Raw genomic sequence first — 22,308 nt, forward strand, 5'->3', positions numbered from 1 at the left:
AAATTAGTTTTCCTCGTTGTGGACCAGCCGCAAGAAAGACACATCTCAAACCAGAAATGCTGGGCAGCAGGACCTGCATGCAGGCCCTGGACACCCAGGTTCCCAGTAAGTCCAAGAAGAGGCAATCAGGGCAGGAGGTGTCCAAGACACGATGCCAGAGCTGCTGTCCCTGCTCATGTAGCCTGCGGGTGCCTTTGCTGGTAGCAAATCAAGCAGCAGCGGCCGTGCTTACCCATGTCCACGGAGCACGTGTGGCACACCCTGCCCTGGCACAGCCTGCTGAGAGAGCAGGCGGTGAGAGCTGAGCCACCCAGGCACTGTGCCAGTGCCACACCCACTGCCCCCAGAGCCCACCTGCAGCTGTACCGCCGGGAGAGGAGGCGGAAATCCTTGTGGCAGCGGGCACACAACCCTGGGTCGCGGGGCACCGGGCTGGGCATCGGGGTGTCAATGCCCTCTGTCTTCTGCCACAGGGCATCCTTCTCCCTGCGGGAGGGGAGGGGTCAGCCCTGGATTTGCCTGGGCTCTGGTGCCCTCCTCTGGGCAAAGGGGTTGCCCTTGCCCTTGCGTGGAATCCCCATGGGTCTCACCGCAGCAGCTCCAGCAGCCGCTTCTTCATGTCGCGGATGAGCTCCTGCTGCCGTGCCTGCTCGGCGCCGCGCGTGGCTTCCCGCTCCAGGGCCTCCCGCTGCGCCCGCTGCAGCGCCGATGCCCAGCGCTCACCGTCCTGCCGGGCTCTGGCGTGGGGCAGTGGCAACGTGGTCCCCCTGTCTCAGCTGGTCGTCTCTCCATCCCTCCATGCATGCAGATAAACCTCCCGCCGCTGGTTTATCCCTCCGTCCCTCCCTCCCTCTGCTGTTGCCCATCCATCCCCACAGCCACCTTGCCATCTGACACCCATCCATTTCCCCGCTGTTCATCCATTCTTCTCCATGCCCGTACCACTGGCCTTCTGCCCACCCACCCATCCATCTACTCACCCCAAATTCATCCCTCTCCATCCACCGTCCCATCTCCATCAATTCATGCTAAATTCATCCCTCCTTCCCTCCATCTAACGCCAAATCACTCTATCCCTCTGCCCACCTACCCCTCCACCTACCTATCAGTCCCAAATTGACCCCTCCCTCCAGTCCTCCCCCCTCAAATCCTTCTTTCCCTCCCTCCTTCTGCCAGTCCCCAGCTGCTGCTCAGTTTTGTCCAAGCAGGACAGCACTGGAAGTCCCGGGGAAATCATGTGGAAGGTAGAGATAGGAGGTCCCACTGTGGGGTGGTGGGTGGTGGAAGTAGGGGTCCCTGCCCAACCTGCTGAGCTCCTCCTGCAGCCGTGCCACCTCCTGTTGCTGTGCCTGGAGCTGCTGCCGGCTCTGCCTGGTCTCCTCCTGTGCTGCGGCAGCCAAGCTGGCCAAGCGCTGTGGGAGAGTGGGTGCTCAATCTTGGTCCCCAAATCCCCGCCCCACCATGGGATCCCTTTGGTCTTGCCCATACCATGGCCATCCTGGCGACTGTGCTGGGCTCCCCCGCTGCCTGGAGGCCTGGTGGGGGCTCCTGGGGACCACAAGCAAGCTCCAGTGCCCGCCGCAGCACCTCCTCCACAGCAGCCACCTCGTTTGAGGTATGAGCATCCTCCGGCATGTTCGTCTGTCCTGCTGCCACCAGCGCTGCCTGGCATTCCTGCAGGCGTGAGGTCAGCGCCGCCACCTCTGCCAGCACGCCGGCCAGCTGAGTACCCCGCTCCTCTGCCACCTCTCGCCAGCCCCGTGCCTCCTCCTGTGCCCGTGCCAACGCCCCTGAGTCCCCTGCTGCCATCGCTGCTTCCACAGCCCGCTGCAGGAAGGTGTTGGTTTCCCGCAGTGCCTCTGCTTCCCGTGCCCACAGCTGGGCCCACCGGGCACTGCTCTCCTCCCGCCGCTGGTGCCGCAGCTCCGCCCGTGCCAGCCGCGCTGCCAGCGCCTGTGCTGCTGCCTCACGCTGACCCAGCTTGGCCCTCAGCTGGGACACCTGAGCCTGCAGGGACACCTCTGTCCCTCCCGGCTGCCTGGGCACCAGTGACAGGGAGACCAGCATGCACCTTGTGTCAGTGGGCAGTGGGGACGTGCCAGGCTCCCCAGCACCATCAGGCTGGGATGCTTTGCCAGTGCCATGTGCATCCTCTAGTTTCTCTATATCCATGTTCTTCATCTCCTTCTCATTCTCCTCCAACTCTTCATCCTTCTCTTCCAAATCCTCCTCCATGTCCTTCTCCACGTCCACTTCCACATCCTCCACCTCCACCTCCTCTGTATCCTCACTGTCGTCCTTCTCCACCTCCTCTTCATCCTCCTCTTCCATGTCCTTCTTCACCTGCCCATCCTGCACATCCCCCTCCATATTGTCCATCTCCACACTCCCTGCCTGCAGGGCAGCCAAAGCAGGTGGGCACGGGTTGTCTGGTGCCCCACGGGGTACCACAGTGGGATGGGCAATGCCATCGGACCATCCATGTGCTCCAGTGCCAGTACTGTCTGTCTGCAGGGCTGTCTTTGAGGGGCTGCTCCTGATCACTGGGCTGGGCCGTACCAGTGTCCTAGAGGGGACACAGGGCTCATGACCACCAGGTCACCCCCAAGGTTAACAGGGCATCACCACTCTCCATTTGGGCTCCCCAGGCACAGCCAATCTTTAGGGATTTAGGGGGCAGCAAGGCAGAGGACCAGGGAAGTTGGTGCCACCAGCCCAAGCACCCACAGAACAGGTGACACCCGGTGACCCTTGTGGTGACTGCAGGGGGGCATTGGGAGCTTCCTGTGTGCTTGTGGCAGTGCATGCACACAGGCGTGTTAGCAGCAGAACAGGCGTGAGTGTGCTGGAACAGCTGCATGCATGAATCCCCCCTGCAAGTGTGCCTGGGGGTGAGGGTGTGCAAGCACACGTGTGTCCCTATGTGTCAGATGTCACAGTGTCATGGTGTTGCAGCAGGGATATACTTGGCAGAGGATGGCTCTGTGTGTATGTACACATGCATGTGGCATGTTTGCAGGCACAGGCACGGTGGGCATGCTGGTGCCAGTGACTGTGCCCTCCTGGGGCCACATATGGAGAGCTGGCACATCTGGGGTGCCATGTGGGTTCTAGGGCAGTGGGGCAATGCCCACATGCTTCTCTGCAATGTTGAGCCCCAGGTGCCTCTAATGCCCCTGACACCTCCAGTGCTGCCAGTGTCCCCAGTGCCCCCAGTGTCCCCAAGCTCACTCAGAGAACATGGGCCAGGCGGTGTCCAGGTCATCTCTGTGCAGGGCCAGGTGGAAAGTGACACAGTCCAGCTCATAGAGGGTGCCCAGGATCTCTGCCCGCCGTTTGGGGCTCAGGAAGGGGCTGCGGGCGTAGTACCATTCACTGCAACCACAAAACAGGCTCATGCATCCCTCTATGCCCTGGACATAGGGAGGATGCATAGAGGTCACCTCTGCTGACCGGGTGCTGCAGGGCACTGCCCACCCTGGCCATGTCCTCCACCACCACCACGAGCATCCCTCACTGTGCCCCTGCTCTCACCAGAGGTTCTCAGGGTCGAGGAGGCAGAGCTGCAGGGACTCTGCCAGCTGCCGGTGCACCAGGCAGTACCGCAGAAAGGCTCGGCCCCTGCCCACAGGGGTCTTCAGCTGTGGGGAAGAGGGAGTTATCAACCCCTGTCACTCCAGTCTGCCCCCACCCACACTGTCCCGTCTGCCCATGCAGGAGGGAAGAGGGTCCCTGGGGCCAGGGCTGGGGTGCAGTGGGGATCCCAGAGGGGAGAAAACTCCTTACAGCACCAGGGGGTGAACCCTTGGTGCCCAAGCAAGTGTGTGCCTGTGCACAAGTGCATGTGCACCCATTAGCAAGCAAATGCCCATGTGTGTGCACAAGTCCCCAGGCATCCCACCAGCCTATGCCCACCTTGTCCAGGGAGGTGACGAAGTGAATGCCTTCGTGCTCCTGCCGGCACCGTGCTAGGCCCTGGCACAAGAAGTCCCAATAGTCCTTGCGCTGCCCAAAGAAGCTCCTCTTCTCCTTGAGGTCAAACTGTCAGAGGTACAAGCTAGGACTTTCTTGTTTGGGGGTGTCCCCTGTCCCCCCAGCCTGTCCCCTGTGGGTCTGGGATCCAGCCAGTTCCCCAAGCAGGGCTGGTCTGGGTGTCCCTGGCTGTCCTCTCTTCACTGGCTCCATGCCTCAATTTCCCTTTTGCAGCACATGTGATTACACATGTGGACAAGGGAGAGCCTGGTCTGGGTGGCTGGGAATGCCCACGGCCAGACAATGCTGGCTGGGGTTATCCCACTCCCAGAATGGTTAACACAGGGTCCCCTCTGCTCTCAGCTCTGCCTAAGGGGAAACTGAGGCAGCAAGCAGAAGGGACCGAGGAGCAGCAGTACCTGGAGGAGGAACTCTAGCTGGGCACAGAGGCTGTGCAGCTCCCTGCTCCCATCCGTCACCGGCAGGTTCTGCTCCTGGTAGCTGCAGTTCAGCTCAGCCACGGTCTCTGTGGGATGGCAGGGCTGAGCTGGTATGCCATTCTCTCCCACCCTACACCTCTCCCCACTGCCTCACAACTCCTGGCCTTGGGGATTTTTGATGGTGGGTAAAATCATAGAATCCTAGAATCTGAGCTGAAAAAGACCTCCAAGATTGAGTCCAGCCATTAACCCAGTACTTCCAAATGCATCATTAAACCATGTACCCACATGCCACATCTACTTGTCTTTTAAATACCTCCATGGCTGGTGACTCCACTAGTTCCCTGGGTAGTCTGTTCCAATGCCTGATAAACATTTCCATGAAGAAATTTTTCCTAATATCCAATATAAACTTCTCCTGGCACAACTTGAGGCTGTTTCCTTTTGTCCCAACCCTTGTAACTGGGGAGAAGAGACTGATCCCCTCCTGGCTACAGCCTCATTTCATGTAGTTGTAGAGAGCTATAAGGTCCGTCCGTCCATCCCCTGCCGCCCTCCTCCCTCCCTGCTCCCCACCCCCCTTTCTGATGCTCCTTTTCTTCAAAGAGAAAGAGGAACCTGCCCTGGGATGAAGGAGGGGAGCAGGGGGAGCAAGGAGCACAGCCATCTCCTGGGGCCTGCTGGTTCTCAGGGGCTGGCAGCAAGGATGGGAGCAGGCAGCCCCCCCCCCGCCCCCGGCCCATGACTTGGGTGCAAGGAGGGACCTGGCCAGGGTGAAACACTGGGACCCAGGGTGGGACGCAGGGTGAGACCTGGCAGGGAACATGCTGTCAGAAGACTGGTTGGCACACTTACTCTGCAGGTCCTTGATGACACGGTTGAGCTCCCCTTCCCCTGACATGGCTGTTCACAGAGATCTGCAGAGGCAGATGAGAGGTTCTAGGCTGGCACTCCCCTGGCACCCCCAAACTCTCTGTCCCAGAGAGAGGGTCTGTCCCCACCCACTCCTCTGGCTCTACCCCAGAGCTGCCTGCTGTTAAGGTGAGAGGGGGTAGGTTTAGGCACCCCCCCTTACCCTGCCCATGTCCCCCCACTACATGGGTCAGAATGGATGGGGTGCACAAAGGTGTGTCATCCTTCACCCCCGTAGTTGTCTATGTGCCCTGCCCCTATACGTCCTCAGCCTCTGCTCTCATTCCTTGAGGAGTTCCTGGGGCTGAGCCCACGCCATTTCCTAGTGTGTCCCTGTCCTTATCCTTTTCTCTGTTCCCCAGGATTCAGGATGTGGGCTTGGCACAGGGGAAGTGCTGCTTTTGCGTCTGCTCTCGCTTCCCTCACTTATATCATGAACAAGGCAGGGGCTCCTGGGTGGTCGAGCAAGAGGGGCACAATGCCCCTGACATGCAGCCCCCTTAAGCTGAGCTCCCTAGGCAGAACCCCCTGGCACAGCATGCTGCCTGCGGGGCTTGCATGGGGTTTGGAAGAGTTGTGGGCATGAGGTGTGGGGCTACCAGGCACTGTGCAGTGCAGTGATTTTGGGGTGGGTCGCAGCTTGGGGACAGAATGAGGGAAAAAGCTCATGGAGGTTGCAGATCTGTGACTTGTCACTGTGGGTGGTGTCTGGCTGGTGTGGGGGAGCACACGTGTGTGCGTGGGAGTGTGTCCAGCAGAGTGTGTTGTGCTCAGAGGAGTGGGGGCACAAGTGCCCCCAAATGTGCCCAAGCCTGTGAGTGCCCTGTGCCCTCTACCACGGCAGAGCGGGAGAGCAGTAGGCATGTCTCCAGACGCCTGTGTTCCCGTCCCATTGCCCTTGAAAGACCTTGGATGAGCTATCGTTGCATCTGCCCACCCTACTCGTACCTCAGTTTCCCCTGGGAAGAGAAGCTCCTTACCTGTGTCCAGGATCTGTGGGGTACCCTGAGGCGGTTGCTGAGTGCTGGGGGCGCGCTGGCATGTCCCCGTGCCCACGCTGTGCCTGCCTGCTTCTCCTTTTGTACCTTGGGCAGGAGGAAGTGTAGGAGGTCGGTGAGGCTGCAGAAGCCACAGCCCGCCCGGCCCACATCACATCAGGCACTGTAGCTTAGTCCCCAGCACCCAGCTCCCTGTTTTGGGGGTGCCAGTTCTGGGGTAAGGTCAGTAAGGCTGGTCCCCCCATGCAGCTTTTGCAGGGGCAGATGAAGGACAATGTCAGGCGTGGGGAGACCCTGATGCTCTCCCATGGGAATGGAAATTGGAAATGTTTTGAAGAACCTCCCCACAGTTTTTGTGGAGGAGGTCCAGGACCCATATTCAGCTAGAAGCAGCCAGCAGCAGCCCCTGGCACAGATACCACCCCTATGCACAACAGCCTGTGGGCACAGAGACCCCCTCAGAAGCTGCAGCCCACCCCCGAAGGACCACAACCCTCCACAGGCATCTGCCCTCCACATGGGGGCTATACCCAGAGCCAGTGTATAAACTCTTCCCAGAGCATTCTGGACAAGGCTCCTTCTTGTTAGGGAGCCCCCCAACCCAGCAGTGCCCCATAGCCACTGTGCCTTGCTCTCTGTACTGTGTCAGCCCTGTCCTGCAGGCTCCTTCTGGACTGGGGACAAAAAAAACCCTGTGGGGGGGATGTCAGAGGTGATGCCAGCTCATCCCACCAGTCCAGGCAGGGGGACCCACTGCCATCCCACTCCCCACCACCATCTTGGTGGATGGCCACATCGATGCCCATGTCCTGTCCTCTGCCATGCCCCTCCTTGTAGCACCCACTGTCCCTACCTGTGCCACTTGGGTGTCTTGAGGGGCGCTCGTGTTCCCCCGGCCAGGCCTCGCTCAGCACCAAAGTGAAAGCAGGAAGTGATGCTGAGTGGGAGCTCAGGCCTCCCAGCACCCTTCTGGCTCCCGGGTGGGTGTTGGCCTTTGGGGTGCCCCCGAGCAGCTGGGGAGTGTAGGAAAGCCAGTGGCAGTGCTCAGGGTGACACCAGTCTCCTCAGCACCCCATTGCCCTACGCCACCCCACAGTGTGTGACACTGTGGGCATGGGGCACAGCACCCCATATCTGATCAGGGTAAGGGCAGGGTGGTAGTAGACTGTACTGGGGTCATGTGTGTGCATGTGCATGCATATGCAGGCGTGTGTATGATTGCATGCGTGTGCAGGCTGTGTAAGCATGGCTATGTGGTGCATGTGTGGGTGCGAGGCTGAGAGGGCACTGTGTGTGCCCTTCATTGCACCCACCCATGTGCCCCGTGCCAGGCACTGCACAGGCAAGACCCCAACACCTGCAGGGGGGACGTGCCCCTGCCCGCCATGCCACTGCTGCGCCCTGGCAGTGGGGTCCCCCATCCCTGCCCCAGCCAAGGGCCAGGGCGGGGGCGCTGGGGGCTGGGGGGCACAGAAGACGCTCACCCATCCTTGGCGCTGGTGCAATTCAATTAACGAGGCCTGGCCCTGGTTCAGCGCAGCCAATAAAGCTAATGGCCCCGCACAGGCCTGGCGCTGCCCGCTGGAGGGGGGGCCGGGGGCCATCTGCTAATTAAATGGGGGTGGGGGACCATGGAGCCAGCGGTGATGTCACCTCCCTGAGGCTCAGTGTGGGGGGGCTGTACCCTGGCCCCCTTTGCCCGCCAGCCCTCTGCCACCCCCAGGGTGCCAGACAGGGTGTGGGGGACAGCCGTGAAGTGTGGGGGACCACCCAAACTCCCTGCACTCCACCCTGATGCTGCTGCTTGTTAGGAGCCTTCCCGAGGCAAATGCAATTAGTGCCCATGCCTGGCATGGCCGCTGCCCACGCTTGGCACCAGCAGCTGCCCCGTGGGGCTGGGTCCTTGCCCGGCATCAGCACGGCATCGTGGCACCATCCGGGGGTGCTGCTGCCTGCTCCTCTAGGCACAACCCCGATGGGTGCATGGGGGATGTGTGGTGCCCAGTGGGGTGCACCCTGCTACCCTGTTCCCCTGCCCTGTGCAAGCCCCATGGTGAGGTGGAGGCGCCAGGAGACGTTTGGAGCTGTCCTGCATTGAGAAGTTCCCCATGGTAATTCTGTACCCACAGCACGGTGCATCAGTCAGGGAGGCTTTGGGGAGGGGATCCCCACTGGAAGGGGGCTGAGTGGGGAGTCCTTGACTGTGTTCTCAGGCTCCTGGGAAGAAGAGAGGCTTTGTGGGGTACAAGGAGGACTGGCAGAGGGGGAGGGAAGTCCCCCCCGCCCGTGTGTACGCACTGCCATTTAGGGCTAGGGGTGGGCAGGGGGTACTGCAAGGAAACTGAGGCAGGGTTGGGGCGAGGGTCGCGGATTGTGTCCGACCTCCTGCACCCCCAAACCTGGAGCGGGGGACCCTGTTAAGGTCTGGCATCCACCCCAGAGGATGCCGTGCCCGGAGGGCAGGCGGGTGAGCGTCCGGGGTGCCAAGCCCCGAGCCCCGAGTGCGGGAGGAGGAGAAGGAGGAGGAGGAGGAGAAGAAGGAGGAGGGGGAGGAGGGGGAGCGTGTCGGAGCTGGCTCGCACCCAAGCACTGCAGGACAGGGGCGGGCACGGTGCTCCCTGCCTGGCTGCCAGCGCGCAGGCGACGCTGGGGGACCGGCGGGGGGACAGGGCCCGGTGGGACCGCAGCCCCCCAGCACGTCATTGTCGCACGGCCCCGTGCCCACGGCCGGGCACTTCGGGGGCGCTGCCCAGGCACCGGAGCTTGTTGCGGCCGGCGCCGGGGGGGGGACACAGCTGGGTTCGGCCGCCCCTCCGAGCGTGCCCTGGGCAGGGGTCAGCCCCTGCACCCTCCCCCCGCCGGGTGAGCCCCGGGCAGGGGCACCATGACCCGGCTGAGCTGGTGCTTTGCCACCTTGGTTGGCTGGGGGAAGTCCTTGGTGTCCTGCCTCCTGCCCCTCCGCGCCCGCCGCCGCCGGGAGGTAAGCGGGCATCGCCGGGCACGGCGTTAGGGTTAGGGGCTGCGGGGGACACGGAGCTGGGGGGGGCTCTGGTGGTGCGGGGAGTGGGGTTATGGACTGCCGCTGGCCCTGCCTGCTCCGGGCAGCTGGGGGTTAAACCCTGCATATGCATGTCAGGGTGCAGGGCATGTCCTTTGTCCCTCTTTTTGCCCCCCACAGCGTCTCACTGTCACCCTTTCTTCCCACACCCGAGGACCCCTGCAGTGCCTGACTGGAGAGGATCTGCTGTACAGCCTTTCATTCAAAGGGATCTGCTGGGATCCCTGTGTCCTTACAGAGAGACGGTAGAGGCAGGGGGTGTCCCTGTGTCCTTACAGAACCCACAATGGCAGCGCTGTGCCCTGCATGAAGGGACCCCAGTGCCCATAAAACACCCAGCACAAGAAATCCTTGTGCCCATAAAGTGGTCAGTGTGGGGGAATCTCTGTACCTGTAAGCACCTGGCACTGGGGAGTACCATGCCCATAAAGTACTCAGTGTGGTGGTCTTCCTGTGCCCAGGAAACTGTCCAACATGAGGGACCCCTGTGGGGTCACCCTGTGTAGGGCACCTATGTGCCTGTCAGCACCTAGTGTGTGTGGGGTCCATGTGCCAAAGGACTGCCCCACAGGGGATCCCAGTGCCCATGCAGCGCCTGGTGTGGGCACTCATTTTGCTCTGCTACCCATGCTGCGGAAACTGAGGCAGGGAGGGGGGGAAGCTCTTGGAGGATGCTGGACTCCCACTGCACCACCCTCACTTGGTTCCTCAGCCTTTAGGAAGCTGCCCTGTGCCTGGTGTGACGGCATGGGACACTCCAGCTGCACCATGCCAGAAAAGCAGGTGCCAAAGCCACTGCCGGGCAGTGCCTGAGGGAGTCACTGCAGGCTGGTGACAGTCCAGTATATGCCAGGACAGGGACACAGCCTGGAGGAAGGAGAGGCCTCTGACTGCTTGAGGACCCCAGTGTGTGCCGGGGATGCAGGATTGTGAGCTGATGGGAGTACTGGGGGGTGGTCAGGGCTGTGGGTGGGTGGGTGGCACTGGTGAGATGTGGGTTTGTGGTTGTGCAATCCCATGTCCATCACTCTGTCCGTGTGTTTCTGATAGGTGTGGGAACTGGGACTCGTAGGAGGCTGTAACACACATGTGTACTTGTGCATGTGTGTTCATGGGCATGCAGATGGGGCTAAGGTGGGAGTGGACTGCAGCTCACACGGGTGTGGGTGCATGGGAGGTCTCTGGGGAGCTCCCATGGGGCGCGTGTCCCCCTAACACACGCCTGTGTGCTGGGAGCATCAGCAGCAGGGCTTTACATTGGTGTGAGCTGTTAGAGGGGTGTCTCCCAGTCCTGCCCCTGCCGACAGGCACCCATGCACATGGGGACTCACCCACCATGCGAGACATGGACTGTGTGTGTGTACATGAGTGTGTCCTAGCATGTACACGGGGGGGTACATGTGTGATGTGTGCATGTGCTCTGAGCACCCAAGAGCAGTGTGGGGACAGCTCTGCTGGAAGTGGGTGTGGGGGCCTTGGGGACGTGGTGACCCCAGGACACAAAGGAGTCCTGCCAAGGCTGGCTCTGCACTGGGAGTACATGCTCACACCAGTAGTACCCATAGGGGGTCCCTGTGCTAAGTGCCCCCATATGTGTCCCCCTGCTGAGAAAATGCGCCTTAAATGATGCTGATGGGCTGTGGCCCTGCGGCCACCCTGTCCCTGTCGCATGACCCTTGTCCCTGCCCTTCTGAGGAGCCTGGGATTGTCACGGCAGTGAATGGAAGGAGGTGATTTATGGGGGGGTGTGGACACTTCTCTCTACTGGGGTTTTCATTTGTGGGCAATAACGAGGTTGATTAATGGGGGCTGTAATGATAGGGGGGGTGGGATGGGCAGGGATGGCTGTCTGCTTGTTTGGTGCTGTGAGCAGGATCAGTCCCCCCAGCCTCCTTCTACCCCTGGATCTAGTTGGCATGGAGGGGTGGGAAGTGCTGTCCCCTACCTGTCCCCTGTCCCAGCTGGCACATCCCCACACGGGTACCACTACTCTGAGCTAGGTGGGCACAGCATAGTGGTGTGGGGGAGGCCAGTGGGACAGGGATATTTTGGGGAGGGTATGCTGCACTTTTGGGGGGAGTCAGATGCAACCCCAGTCTCTGTGAAGGGCAGCCGCCTGCATCTCACCCTGTCCTTCCTTTCTGGGCCGGCGGTTTTATGCAGAGTACGAACGGGAAACTGAGGCATGGGGAGGGGGACATTACAGTGCCCACGTCCTCCCCATGCCCAGGTCCCCATGCCAGCCGTGGCTCGTCGTGTCCGTGTGTCCTTCCCCCTGGCACGTCCCGCGCCCTGACTCACACCCTCATGGTCACGGCCAGCTGAGCACAAGTTTCCAGGCTGGAGCCAGAGTCAGCACTGGCGGAGAGAGGGGGAACCGTGTGCCGCCCGGCCAAGCCCCCCAGGAGGGGCTGGAGCGCCCCCCTGCCAAATCCATCTCCGTCAGGGCCCTAGGCTGCCAAACCGCTCTCCGTCCCGCCTGGAAGTTGTCCCCCCTCGCTGAGGCCCCCCAGCTCCGCGCATGGATGTCCGCTGATCCCTCCCCGTCTCCCATCCCGGGACCACCCAGGGGATTCGGCTGGGGATGGGGGGAGTGCATCCCGCCGCAGGACCCGCTGGAGGCCGGAGGAGGGATGAGGGTGACGTGGGTGGCGGGTGTCCCCCGGTCAGCGGAGGAAATGGATCCCAAATGTGTGTGAGTGGGGGAGAGGGGGCCTGGGACACGCATAGCCCCACTCCGGGCCCCCACAGCCCCTCTGCTGGCGTTGGGAGGTGTCCCAGACGCCTCCGGGCCAACTCGATTGGGGCGCTGCGGGGTTAGGGGGTGGTTTGCCGCTCCCCTTTTCCCCCCGGCCGAGGGGCGGCGAGGGGCCGGGGCGGGGCGGGCGGGCGGAGCGAGGGGCCGGGGGGCTCGGCCGGCCGGGGCCGCGCCGCGGGCAGCATGACCGGGCTGTGCCTCTCCTGCCTGCTCTGGGTACGGCCCGCACCGGGGGGCACCGCGGGGAGCAGGACAGCAGCGCGGCGGGGTCGCGGAGCGGGGCTGGTCCCGGGAGCGGGCGGTGGATGGGACTGGGTGCGAGGGAGCGGGATGGAGCGGGGCCGTTTGCACCGGGACGGGATGACCGGGAGAAGTGGGAACCGGCGGGGCTGGACCGGTACCAGGACCGGCTCTGGGGGAACCGGGACAGAGCGGAGACCGGCAGGGACGGCCGGACATCGGGTGGGGCTGGGGGGACCGCACCGGGAGCGGGGCCGGGAGGAGCCCCGGGGACTGTGGGGAGCGGAGCGGGACCCAGCCCGAGAGACAAGCGGCGGTGGGCAGCAGGCTGGGGGGTGCATGAAGAGGGGATCGGGCTGGGATGCGGGACAGGGACACTGGGCTGTGGGAGCGTCTGTAGAAGGGTTGTGGAGTTGGGGAGGGTGGGAGGCTGATCTCCCACGACGCCCAGCCTGCGTCACTGGCCGGGGGCTCCACCATTCCCTGGGGCAGAGGCTCTGCTGCTCCACTGAAGGGAAGGGAAACTCGGAAAACTGGGGGCGTCCACTTAGTTGTGGGGCTTTGGGACTCTGCATCCTCCCCAGTCACCAAGGCGAGCTGGGTTCCGGGGGCACAGCGGGTTGCAAAACTCTGGGTGGACCTGAGCCTACAGGACTGCACCCAGGTGTCCCGGTGCCCTCCACTCACCCTGCTTTGCAGCCTCAGGAGAACTGGGTGTCACAGGCCCCCTTCCCCCCCGCCACTGCACTCTCTGCAGTGCTGGGCAATGAACCCAGGACTCCCAGCTCTTGATTAATTTGGCATGTCTGTCTGGTGCCTCTTCCAGCCCAGGACACCTGGGTCCCCTTCCAGCCTCCTTGGATCTGCATGTTAGGGGGCCCATGGCTAGGGATGCCTTTGCACCCCTACTCCTGCTCTGTGTGGGTGCAGGTCCCTGGAGGTGGGTACCCATGGGTGGGTATCCAGGTGACATCCCCAAGAAGCCCTCTATCCCACACCCCTGCATCCCCCCACAGTTCCCAGTCTTGGGGGCAGGGAAGCTAACTGGGATCCTGCCAGTGTGGTGCTGGGACAGGGTTGTTTTGTGGGATGGGCTGGTTCCCTGGCTGGTGGAGTGGCACTGGGTGGGCAGAGAGCCCCTCCAGCAGCAGTGGGCTGGGGGGCATAAAGCTGGGTGCTGGGTTGATCCCCCTCTGGCATGGTGATGATGTTGGCAACGAGACAAGCAGAAGGGACTCTGGGGGGGTGGGAATCAACGGGCCAGCTCTTTCACTAGTGAGGATAATTGCTGTTAATGAAGCAGACCCATGGAGGCCAGGGCAGGGTGGGGGGTACACGCACAGGAGATGTGTCGGCATCCCTGAGCATCCCAATGGGTCCCTGGGAGCGGGGGGCAAGGCCACTTCACGGGGCACCCTGCAGCAATGATGCTGCTTTGCATATGCAAAGGAGCTCGTGGCATCATTAGGTCTCGCTGTCACCCAGCAACTGCAGCGTGGGAGCCCCCATCCTGGGGGAGCTTTTCCCACGGCTGTTGGGTGGGTGACGACACGCCTGAGCGCACACACACATGTGTGAGTGTGTCTGTGTGTGTGTACACACACACCCTGTAGGGTGGCACCAGCTCTGGGGGCTGCCAAGGGGCCACCCGCGAGTGGGACAGGTGCCCAGGGAAGAGGGGCTTGCACACATGTGAACAAACCTGTGTGAGTGTGCACACGATAGCACATGGACCTGCATATGGGGACAATGTGCCCGTGCCTCTGCTGCTGCTGTGGCTGGTGGGAACATGCATGCCTGCAGGTGTGCATGTGCATGCAGTGCCATGCCACACGCACTGAGTGTTGCACACACAGCACCCTCACAGCCCCAGGGGTGTTTGCACACACATGGGCCTGGAGTGCATGCGCACGGCCCATCTCCCATCCGTGTGTGTATGCACCATGTGGGGAAACTGAGGCAGTTTTATGGGGAGGTATCTGGCACCCCGATATTTTGGCACCATCCCTTCTGGCTTTGGTGCAGTGGGCTGGAGGAGAGCGGGGCGCCAAGGCAAGGGGGGGCCGCCGGGCCTCTGCTTAATCTCATTAGTCTTGGCATGAAAAGGCGGATTTACAGGGGCTCACGTCTTCATCTGGCAGCGGGTGGGTGGGCAGGGCTGGCATGCTGCCAGGTGTTGCCCCCCCGAAAACAGTCAGCTGGGGGGTCGGGAGGGGCACTGGCTGCCTGCAGCTGTGCCAAGACTCCTCCCTGTCCTCAGCCCCCACGCGTGAACACACACACACACTTGCACACGTTTGGATCCATCCTGCACTCGGTCACACTTGTGGCATCAGCTTCCCCTTGCTGTGTGCTGTGTCAGACAGGGTGGGCATGGCTGCTCACGCTCAGGGGGCTCTGTGCCTGCTTTACACCCCTCCAAGAGATATGCTGCCTGGCATGTACCCCAAAACAGAGCATGACAATGAGACACCCTCAGTAGGGTGATCGTTCTGGCAGCACCTGCATGTTCCTGGGTGTGCACACAGGTTTTTGTGCACATATCTGCATACTCACACATACACATGTGAATACATCCCTGCATGGACACGTTTATCTATGTGCTTTCACGCGTGCTCATGTGCACACAAGTTTGCACACACACATGTGCATTCAAGCATCGTCACCTCTGTGTGTGCAGACATAAACAGTTGTGCCTACACACACATGCTCACAGAAACGCTTGTGTGTGGGCTTGTATTCACAAGGACACATGGAGAGGTACTGACACACAGAGAGGCACGAGTGTGCACACATCTGTGCATACACACACACATCTGCACGCATGTGTGTGCTCACATGCATATATGCACACACCTGTGCATGCACTTTTATGTGCACACATGGATGTACCCACATGTGCATACACATCTATGCACACACATATCTGTGCACACGCAAACTGCACACAGACACATCTGTGCACATGTACAGGCATATGTGCATGCACACATCTGTGCACACAATCTGTGCATGCACACACACCATATGTGCATACACACTTCTGTGTGCACATACACTGTGCACACACCTGTGCACATATACATCTGTGCACGCACACAAATGCATGTGAACGCACACGTGCATACACATACAAACACACACTGCACATGAGCACGCACCGCCAGGGGGCGGCAGAGACTACTTAAAGGGGTCGAGACAGTGCCCCCCTTCCTCTCTACCCCCTATCCCCTACCCCCTAACCCCCTATCCCCTGCCCCATACCCCATATCCTGTAACCCATACCCTGTGCAGAGGGCACAGCCGCAGGTGAAGGGGTGCGGGGAGCGTGGGTGGAGGATGAGCTATCACCCAGGGGAAACAGGCAGGTCAGAGCTGAGTGCCTGGGCCGTGGTGCCACCTTGCTCCTGCTGACGAAGCCCCATGTTCCCTCCAGCCCCAGGACCTGGAGGCCCCTCCAGCACACACCTTCAAGATGACGAGCTTCAAGAAGGTAAAGGCATGTGGGATCTGCCGGCAGGCCATCACACGCCAGGGCAGCACCTGCAGAGGTGAGCAGGGACTGTGGGCACGCGTGTGCACAGGGACGTGCCAGGGAGGTCAGGGCACCGGGGATGTGTGAGTGTGCCTGCATGCACGAGGATGTGAAGGTGGGAACATGTGCTTGTGCCAATCTGTGCACACACACGTGTGTGCATGTGTTAGAGGGAGAGCTGTGGCTGTGCAAGTGTATGTGTGGTGCCTTTGTGGGTGGGAAAGTGGCTAGGAGATGAGGGTGGCCCATGGAGGCACTTAGGTGTTGCACATGTACATGGCCATGTGTCAGCTTCATGCATGTGCAGCAAGTGTTCAGTGGCCACCACGTGTGTGCACACGGGTGTGGGTCTGTGCACAGATGTGGGTGCTCACCCCCTGAGCTGAGCTTGCTGCCCATGGCACGTGGTGGGTTACAGGCAGGGCTATGAGCCCTTGCACGTGTGTGGTGTCGCTGAGCCCCGTGCAAGGGGCGGACAGAGGAAATAGGAACAATGAGGCTTCCTGTGCTGCAGGAAATAGGCCCAAGGGGAACAGGGACAGGGGTGCGGCTGTGGCCTGGGCCATGCTGTATGGGGAGCCTTGCGTCCCCTGGGGATGGGACTTGTGTTCTTTGCAGGGCTGCCCAGGCAGCGTAGCGGTGCCCTGTATAAGTGTGTCCCTAGCAGTGACAAACACGTGCCTGCACTGCCCATGTGCATGTGCCTTCCATGGGGGCACGGGTGCAAGTGTGCAACAGCAGTGCATGGGAAGGAGGGAGGGAGCACAGGCACTGGCAGCACCCCTGTGGTACTCTTGTCCATGCCAGTGTCCATGCAAGGCCCCGTAAGACCTGCCTGTAATGGCATCCCTTCTTGCTGTGTACCCCGGGCACTGGGGCTCCCATGCGTGCACATTGTGGCATGTTTGCACCGTGTGTGTCCCAGAGCCACATGTTGTGTGCCTGCTGCTGCACCGTGCTGGTGCCACCCGGAATGTGTGCACATGGATGCGAGGTGTGGGCATCCCTGCACGCGTGGGCACGTCCCGGCAGCCAGTGCCCAGTGCCAAGGTGCTCTGTGCCCTGCAGCGTGGGGTGCTCCCCCTTCCTGCCCTGCACATGGGGTGCCCTCAGTCTGCCCCCCAGCGCTGCTGCCCCTCCTGCCTCCACTAACCCTCCTCCCCTCTCTCTCCCACAGGCTGCAAGCTCTCCTGCCACACCAAGTGCCAAGCCAAGGTAAGGCCAGTGCTCTGAGGTGTGCCCAACCCTGCCTGGGGGCACCGGGGATTCAGAGGGGGATGCCATGATCCATGCCAGCTGACCCCACCAGATGGGCACCCAGATGGGCTGGTAGCTGTGGGCTGGTCATGGTGGCACTGTTGTCACCGCTGGGTGAGGCTGACAGTGCCATCCTGCTGCCCAGTCCCTGACAGCACGTGCCTGTCTGTGTACGAGACTGGGTTTTGGGGTGCAGCCCTTCTCAGAGTGGACCAGCAGGCATCTGTGCCCTAGTGCCTGGAGCAGGGTGCCCTTTGCCAGGGTGAGTGCTGCTGCACGTGGATGCCATGCGCCATGGCCCAGCGCTGCCAGCCAGCTGATACCCAGCCGGGGGCGGATCTTGCTGGCAGGAGACAGTGGAGCTGAGGATGCCCGGTGGTGTCTGTCTGTCCAGCTGCTGTGCCGGCAGAGGGGGACCCTACAGCAACCCAGGTTCTCCAAGGAGCTGGAGGTGGGCATGGTGCCCACCACTGTGCTGCTGGGGCAGGGGAGGCTTCGTGTTCTCAATCCCTGGGGAGGCGTGTGTGCCAGCTGTCTCTGGGGCTGGCATCCTGGGCGGGAAGAGGCTGGCATGCCCCAGGCAGACAGCGTAGGCTGGGACATGCCTGTTCCCATGCCCATGCCTGTGCCCAGCTGGGCAGGGAGGGAGAGGAAAAGGGGGGTGCTGTGCCGGGGGCCAGGCACACGTTGGGCTTTGCAGGGTGCCACGGTATGGGTGGCAGTGCAAGGCAGGCGCTGGCAGCAGCCCTGGCACTGAGCCCTGGCTGGGCTGTTGGGGGAAGCAGGGGCTGTGGGGTACCCTGGGCCTTGAGCAGGCTGGGCGAAGGTGGCTGGGAGCTTTAGTGGAGCTGTGCCAGCCCCAGGGCCCTGTGTCAACTCTGGGCCACCCCAGGACCCTGTGTCACCCCGGGCAGCCTGTGCCAAAGATGCCAGGAAGGCTGAGGCCAGAAAAGATGGCCTTGCCGGGGTGCTGTGGGGAGAGCTGAGAGGGGCATGCAGTGAGGGGACGCCTGCAGTAGCGCAGGCGGTGGCAGGGAGCATCTGCCAGTGGTTACCAGGCAGGAGGGAGTGTCAGGAAGCATGAGTTTCTGGGTGTGCACCCGGTGGGGATTCTCTGATGTCTGATAGGGGGTTGCACACCAGGATGGGCTTTCATACCAGGCTCCCAGCATCTGCATAGACTGTGCACAGGGGCAGCCCGTGGCTTGCTCTCGCGGCCGGCTGTATTTCATTAGCCTCCATCACCCTTCCCACGCTTGCTGGAAGCTGGAGCCCCCTCGGTGGGGCCAGCTAGCCGAGGGGTGTGCTGCTCGGGGGGAGCGTGCATGGGGCCAGGGCCAGGGGCCTTCTGCGGAGCTCCTTTGGGCCAGCGCCCAGGGAGGGGCTCCTCCGGTTGGGCAAATGGCCAGCTGACTCACACGCCGGCTTGTTATTGTGGGGTCTCCGGGGAGGGTGCGTGTGGGGAGGGGGCTTGGCATGGAGCAAAAATGGCCTCTTGTATACCTGAAGTCCCTCATGTTTAACCCCTGCACCTCCAGGATACTTTGGAGAGGAAAGATGGACTTGCCCCCGAAGTGCTGGCAGCCTGCACCCCGCAATGCTTCCTCTTCCTGCCCTGGATGTGCTGCCAAGGTTCTGGTGTTCCCTGGCTCTGGTGTGTCCTGGCCCTAGAGTCTGCCCCACCATGCAGTGTCTTCTCCTTGGTCCCCATATTTATCCCACTGGGACTTGCTCCACGTCTTTGTTTTGCCCCCCAGCATGGCCAGCTCCCAGTCAGCTGCATCCTGGCTCAGCTGGGGGAAAGCCCCCACTTACAAACCTCAGATGGACTGGGTATAGGGGAGGGGGGAGAGATGGGGATGTGGGTGGGGTGTAAAGAGTTGTACTGCTGGTGGTCAGTGTGGGGTGCCAGGGGGTACCATGGGTGTGACAGGATGTGGGGAGGGAGGCACTGGAGTGTATGTGAGGACACCAGGGAGATTTTGGGGTGCTGATGAGTACCACCTCCCTGAGAAGGCAGTGAGCAGGCGCAGCTGTACCCGGGAGGGCAAGACCTCTGCCCTGGCAGTGACCTGCACCCCTCAAGTTTCCATCCTGCCCAAAAGACAGGGCGGGACAGTGGTGGAACCCACTGCCCTGAGGTGGCAGTGATGCTGGTGGGATGCCCGGTGCCCGTGGGTGGCTGTGGAGAGGCCAGGGCAGCTGGGAAGCACAACACTGTTCCCATGCCCATGTAAGGCCCTTCTTGCGCCCTGCGCCTCCGCTCAGGGATTTTTCCTTGCTTAGCAAACCTCCCTCCCTCTCTCCAAGAGGGACGGTTGGATGGATGGACACTGGTATGTACGTGACACACACAGCCTGCCCACTCCCTCCCTCCCTGCACCAAAACTGCCTGCTCAAAGCTGCGGGGGTGTATCTTCCTTTGAAAAGTGGGGAAACTGAGTCACAGAGCCCTGCCTGGGGGCAGCAGGAGGCAGGGAACGTGGTGTGGGGTGCAGTGCTGCTGTGGCTGTGTTCAGGTGTGGGTGAGCCTTTGTGTTGGCACGTGCTGGTAGTGGCACAGCCAGGATCTGGTGGTGACATGCTCTCCTGACCAAGGATGCTCTGAGCACTGGGGCCACGGAGGCATGTCTCAAATGAAGGGGTATCCCAGGGGTGTCCCCATCCCCCAGGATGCCTTCACTCTGTGGCTGGATTTTGCCTTGGTGCTGGTCGGAGAGGCTGAGAAAAGATGGGGCTGCTTCCCGTAGTGGGAGCTGGCCCTGTGATGGATGGTTTGGCTGGGGGACAGGGAGCGCTGTGGTGTTTGGCTGCCGAATCGGCTGGCGATTGCTGGTGCTTGGTTCTGGGAAATGGCGCCTGTGCCAGCCCCTGGGCCTGGCGAGGCTCCAGCCTGCCCTGCTCGCCCCTGCCACACCGGGGCCCACTGATGCTGGGCGAGTGGGGGTGCTAGGCTGTGCCAAGAGGAGAAACTGAGGCACATCACATAGCATGGGGCCAACGGATCTAGGAGCTGTCCCCGAGTGTCTGCATGGGGAGCTGAAAGTGTGCATTGGAGCCATGCCAGGCTGCTGGGCCATGTGTGTGACTATGTGTGTGCCTGTGTATGTGAGCGTGTGTGAGTGCATGACGGTGTGTGCTCACAGATGCATGAGCTGCAGGGAAATGCACGTGTGTGCAAAAACATCCATCTGTGTGCACGAGCACGCTCGCACACAGGTGGGTGGTCACATGCATGTGCTCCCAGTTCACTGCCACCCATCCCCGCTGGCCTCATGCCAGGCCTGGCTTGTTTTTCAAGTGCCCCCTGCGATGGGACTCCGGGGGGGGGGCAGGTTTGTCCATCATTAAACCGGGGGCTGGAGCAGGGCCAGGGCCGGGCAGCGAGGCATGTCCTGGCCAGAGCAATCGCTCCTAGTGCCCGTGGCGGTGATGGGCCCTTGGTGGTGGAGGGACCCATGGCAGGGTGTGTGGCGGTGGTGATGAAGGAAGGGGATGTACCACCCCTCAACTGATGCTGGGGATATCCCCTGCTTGTAAAGCAAGTCAGAACTAGGAGGGGAAACCTTGGCAAGGAGCAGTTGGACACTTCTGGGCAGACTTGACTCCTGGTGATGGGCACCCTGCAGATGTGCTATGGCCAGGCACCTAGGAAGTGATGGTGGTCATGGCCAGGCAGTGTATTGTAGGTTCCCGGTGGCTGTTCCAGGAACAGGGGCTGCAAGCAGGGGACATCCATATCTCAGCTGTGTCAGGCTCTTGCCATGGGACTTGTGGCTGTCCGGTCCCTGCTCCCTGCCCCAGCCACTCTGCCTCCTCTCAGAGCTGTCGAGGGGATGATGTACTGGTCACACGGGAGCTGCCCGTCCGGTCCCTGTCCCCGATGCCCCCGTTCAAAGCCAACCCCCAGTGCTTTGGCACAGGTAATTAGCAACAGCCCTGGACTCCACAACAGAGTGGGCGGGGTTGGGGGGGGAAGGAATAGTGCAGGAATGTGTCCTTGACCCTGGCATGGGCCCAGCTGGGGAGGAGGGATGGAGGGCTGTGGGGGTCAGCCCTGCCCCAGTGTTGTGCCAGGTTGTGTTTGTGCAGCAGGTCCTGGAGGGGGTTTTGTTTTTTGGTTTTTTTTCCCCTGCCTCTTTCCTTTTTCCCCTTCTTTACGTCACTGCCCAAATATTCGGCCTCTCAGCTCCAGTGGGGGGCCGGCTCGGCTGCTTGGAGGACTTGGGGCCCTTCTCTGCACCCTCGGGGTGCTGCACAGAGAGGGTGGGCAGGGGAGAGGGGATGCTGAGACTGGCCACACTCACTGCACTGGTGAGCACTGGCAAGGACTGGCCTGGGAGGTATCAGATGAGGCAGTGGGGACCACCAGCCTCCCTCCTTGGCAGCTCCCAGGGCTGCATCCATCTTCTCAGAGCCCTGCCGTGGTGGGAAGCAGGGTCGAGGCGTGCCTCGTTTCCCGCTGATTTTCTCCCTTCCCAGACCAGTTTGCATCCCCCATGGCCACCCCTCCTGAGACCTACCCTGGGAAGGGTGCTGGGTCCCTGGGGACTTCTAGGAGCCTCCAAGAGGTGGCACTAATCCCAAAACAGCTGAAAAGTCTGGCTCAAGAGGGGCTCTACAGACCCTGCACTGGGGCTTATCTCCTGTGTGCTTTCATCTCCAGACATGAACTGCACCTCGGTTCCTGGTCCCCATGTCTCCTTTCTTCCACTGACATCTGGGGTAATGATGCTCAAGGGTATTTATCTTGGGTCACCGAGGAGCTGTTTCATGTGAGGGGTGGTTTGACTGGGGGCGCTGGAAGGACCCTGTCTCTGGAGCTATTTTGCTGACTGCTGGACCTGCTCCCACTGGCACTTTGACCCGATGGCTCTGGGAGGTACTTTGGTGGCTGTAGTTCAAGGATGTTGTTAGGACTCCTCTGGGAGTCCTCCTTCTCCTCCTCCTGTCCTGTGAAAGGGATGCATCATGTCCCCAGGGGACAGCTCCTGTCACTGCCCCGGGGACTGGGACAGGGACATGCTATCAGTGCCCTTCTCTCACCCACTCATTTCCATCTCATTCAGTTGCTGATACTTTCCCATCTGGCCCCAGCTCTTCCGCTGCTGATGTTTCCCAGGGTCTGGGAGCCATCC

At 61.5% G+C, this 22,308-nt stretch overlaps 2 protein-coding genes across 19 annotated transcripts in view; one reads left to right on the plus strand and one right to left on the minus strand.

The window, feature by feature from the left end:
• Positions 1-10: 10 nt before the first annotated feature.
• Positions 11-7,243, minus strand: RUFY4 (RUN and FYVE domain containing 4). Of its 2 annotated transcripts, XM_085066812.1 has the most exons (12): positions 7,176-7,243; positions 6,305-6,409; positions 5,268-5,329; positions 4,392-4,498; positions 3,916-4,041; positions 3,535-3,641; positions 3,232-3,375; positions 1,489-2,566; positions 1,306-1,412; positions 591-737; positions 355-486; positions 11-276 (listed from the first exon to the last, which is right to left on the minus strand). In XM_085066812.1, exons 3-12 carry the CDS (start codon positions 5,311-5,313, stop codon positions 174-176), a joined length of 2,097 nt encoding a protein of 698 aa, XP_084922938.1. In that variant the 5' UTR covers positions 5,314-5,329; positions 6,305-6,409; positions 7,176-7,243; the 3' UTR covers positions 11-173. The 2 variants fall into 2 exon arrangements, with proteins under 2 accessions (XP_084922938.1, XP_084922939.1); XM_085066813.1 differs by lacking the exons at positions 3,916-4,041; positions 4,392-4,498; positions 5,268-5,329; positions 6,305-6,409; positions 7,176-7,243 and having other exon boundaries at positions 3,232-3,413; positions 3,535-3,611.
• Positions 7,244-11,991: 4,748 nt separating this feature from the next.
• The window catches only part of TNS1 (tensin 1), a 66,663-nt gene continuing 56,346 nt past the window's right edge, over positions 11,992-22,308 (plus strand). For 6 of the 17 annotated variants that reach the window (XM_085066815.1, XM_085066818.1, XM_085066819.1 and 3 more), the window contains exons 1-2: positions 15,833-15,929; positions 17,091-17,128. In XM_085066815.1, the coding sequence (XP_084922941.1) occupies positions 15,854-15,929; positions 17,091-17,128 (114 nt within the window). In that variant the 5' untranslated portion in view covers positions 15,833-15,853. Of the gene's footprint in view, positions 12,076-12,292; positions 12,355-15,814; positions 15,930-17,090; positions 17,129-22,308 lie in introns of those variants that run through there. The other 11 variants (XM_085066822.1, XM_085066827.1, XM_085066831.1 and 8 more) reach the window with 5 other exon arrangements.

The sequence above is a fragment of the Lichenostomus cassidix genome, chromosome 7, assembly GCF_008360975.1.
Source record: "Lichenostomus cassidix isolate B80296 chromosome 7, HeHo_3.0, whole genome shotgun sequence".
NCBI classification, from domain to species: Eukaryota; Metazoa; Chordata; class Aves; order Passeriformes; family Meliphagidae; genus Lichenostomus; species Lichenostomus cassidix.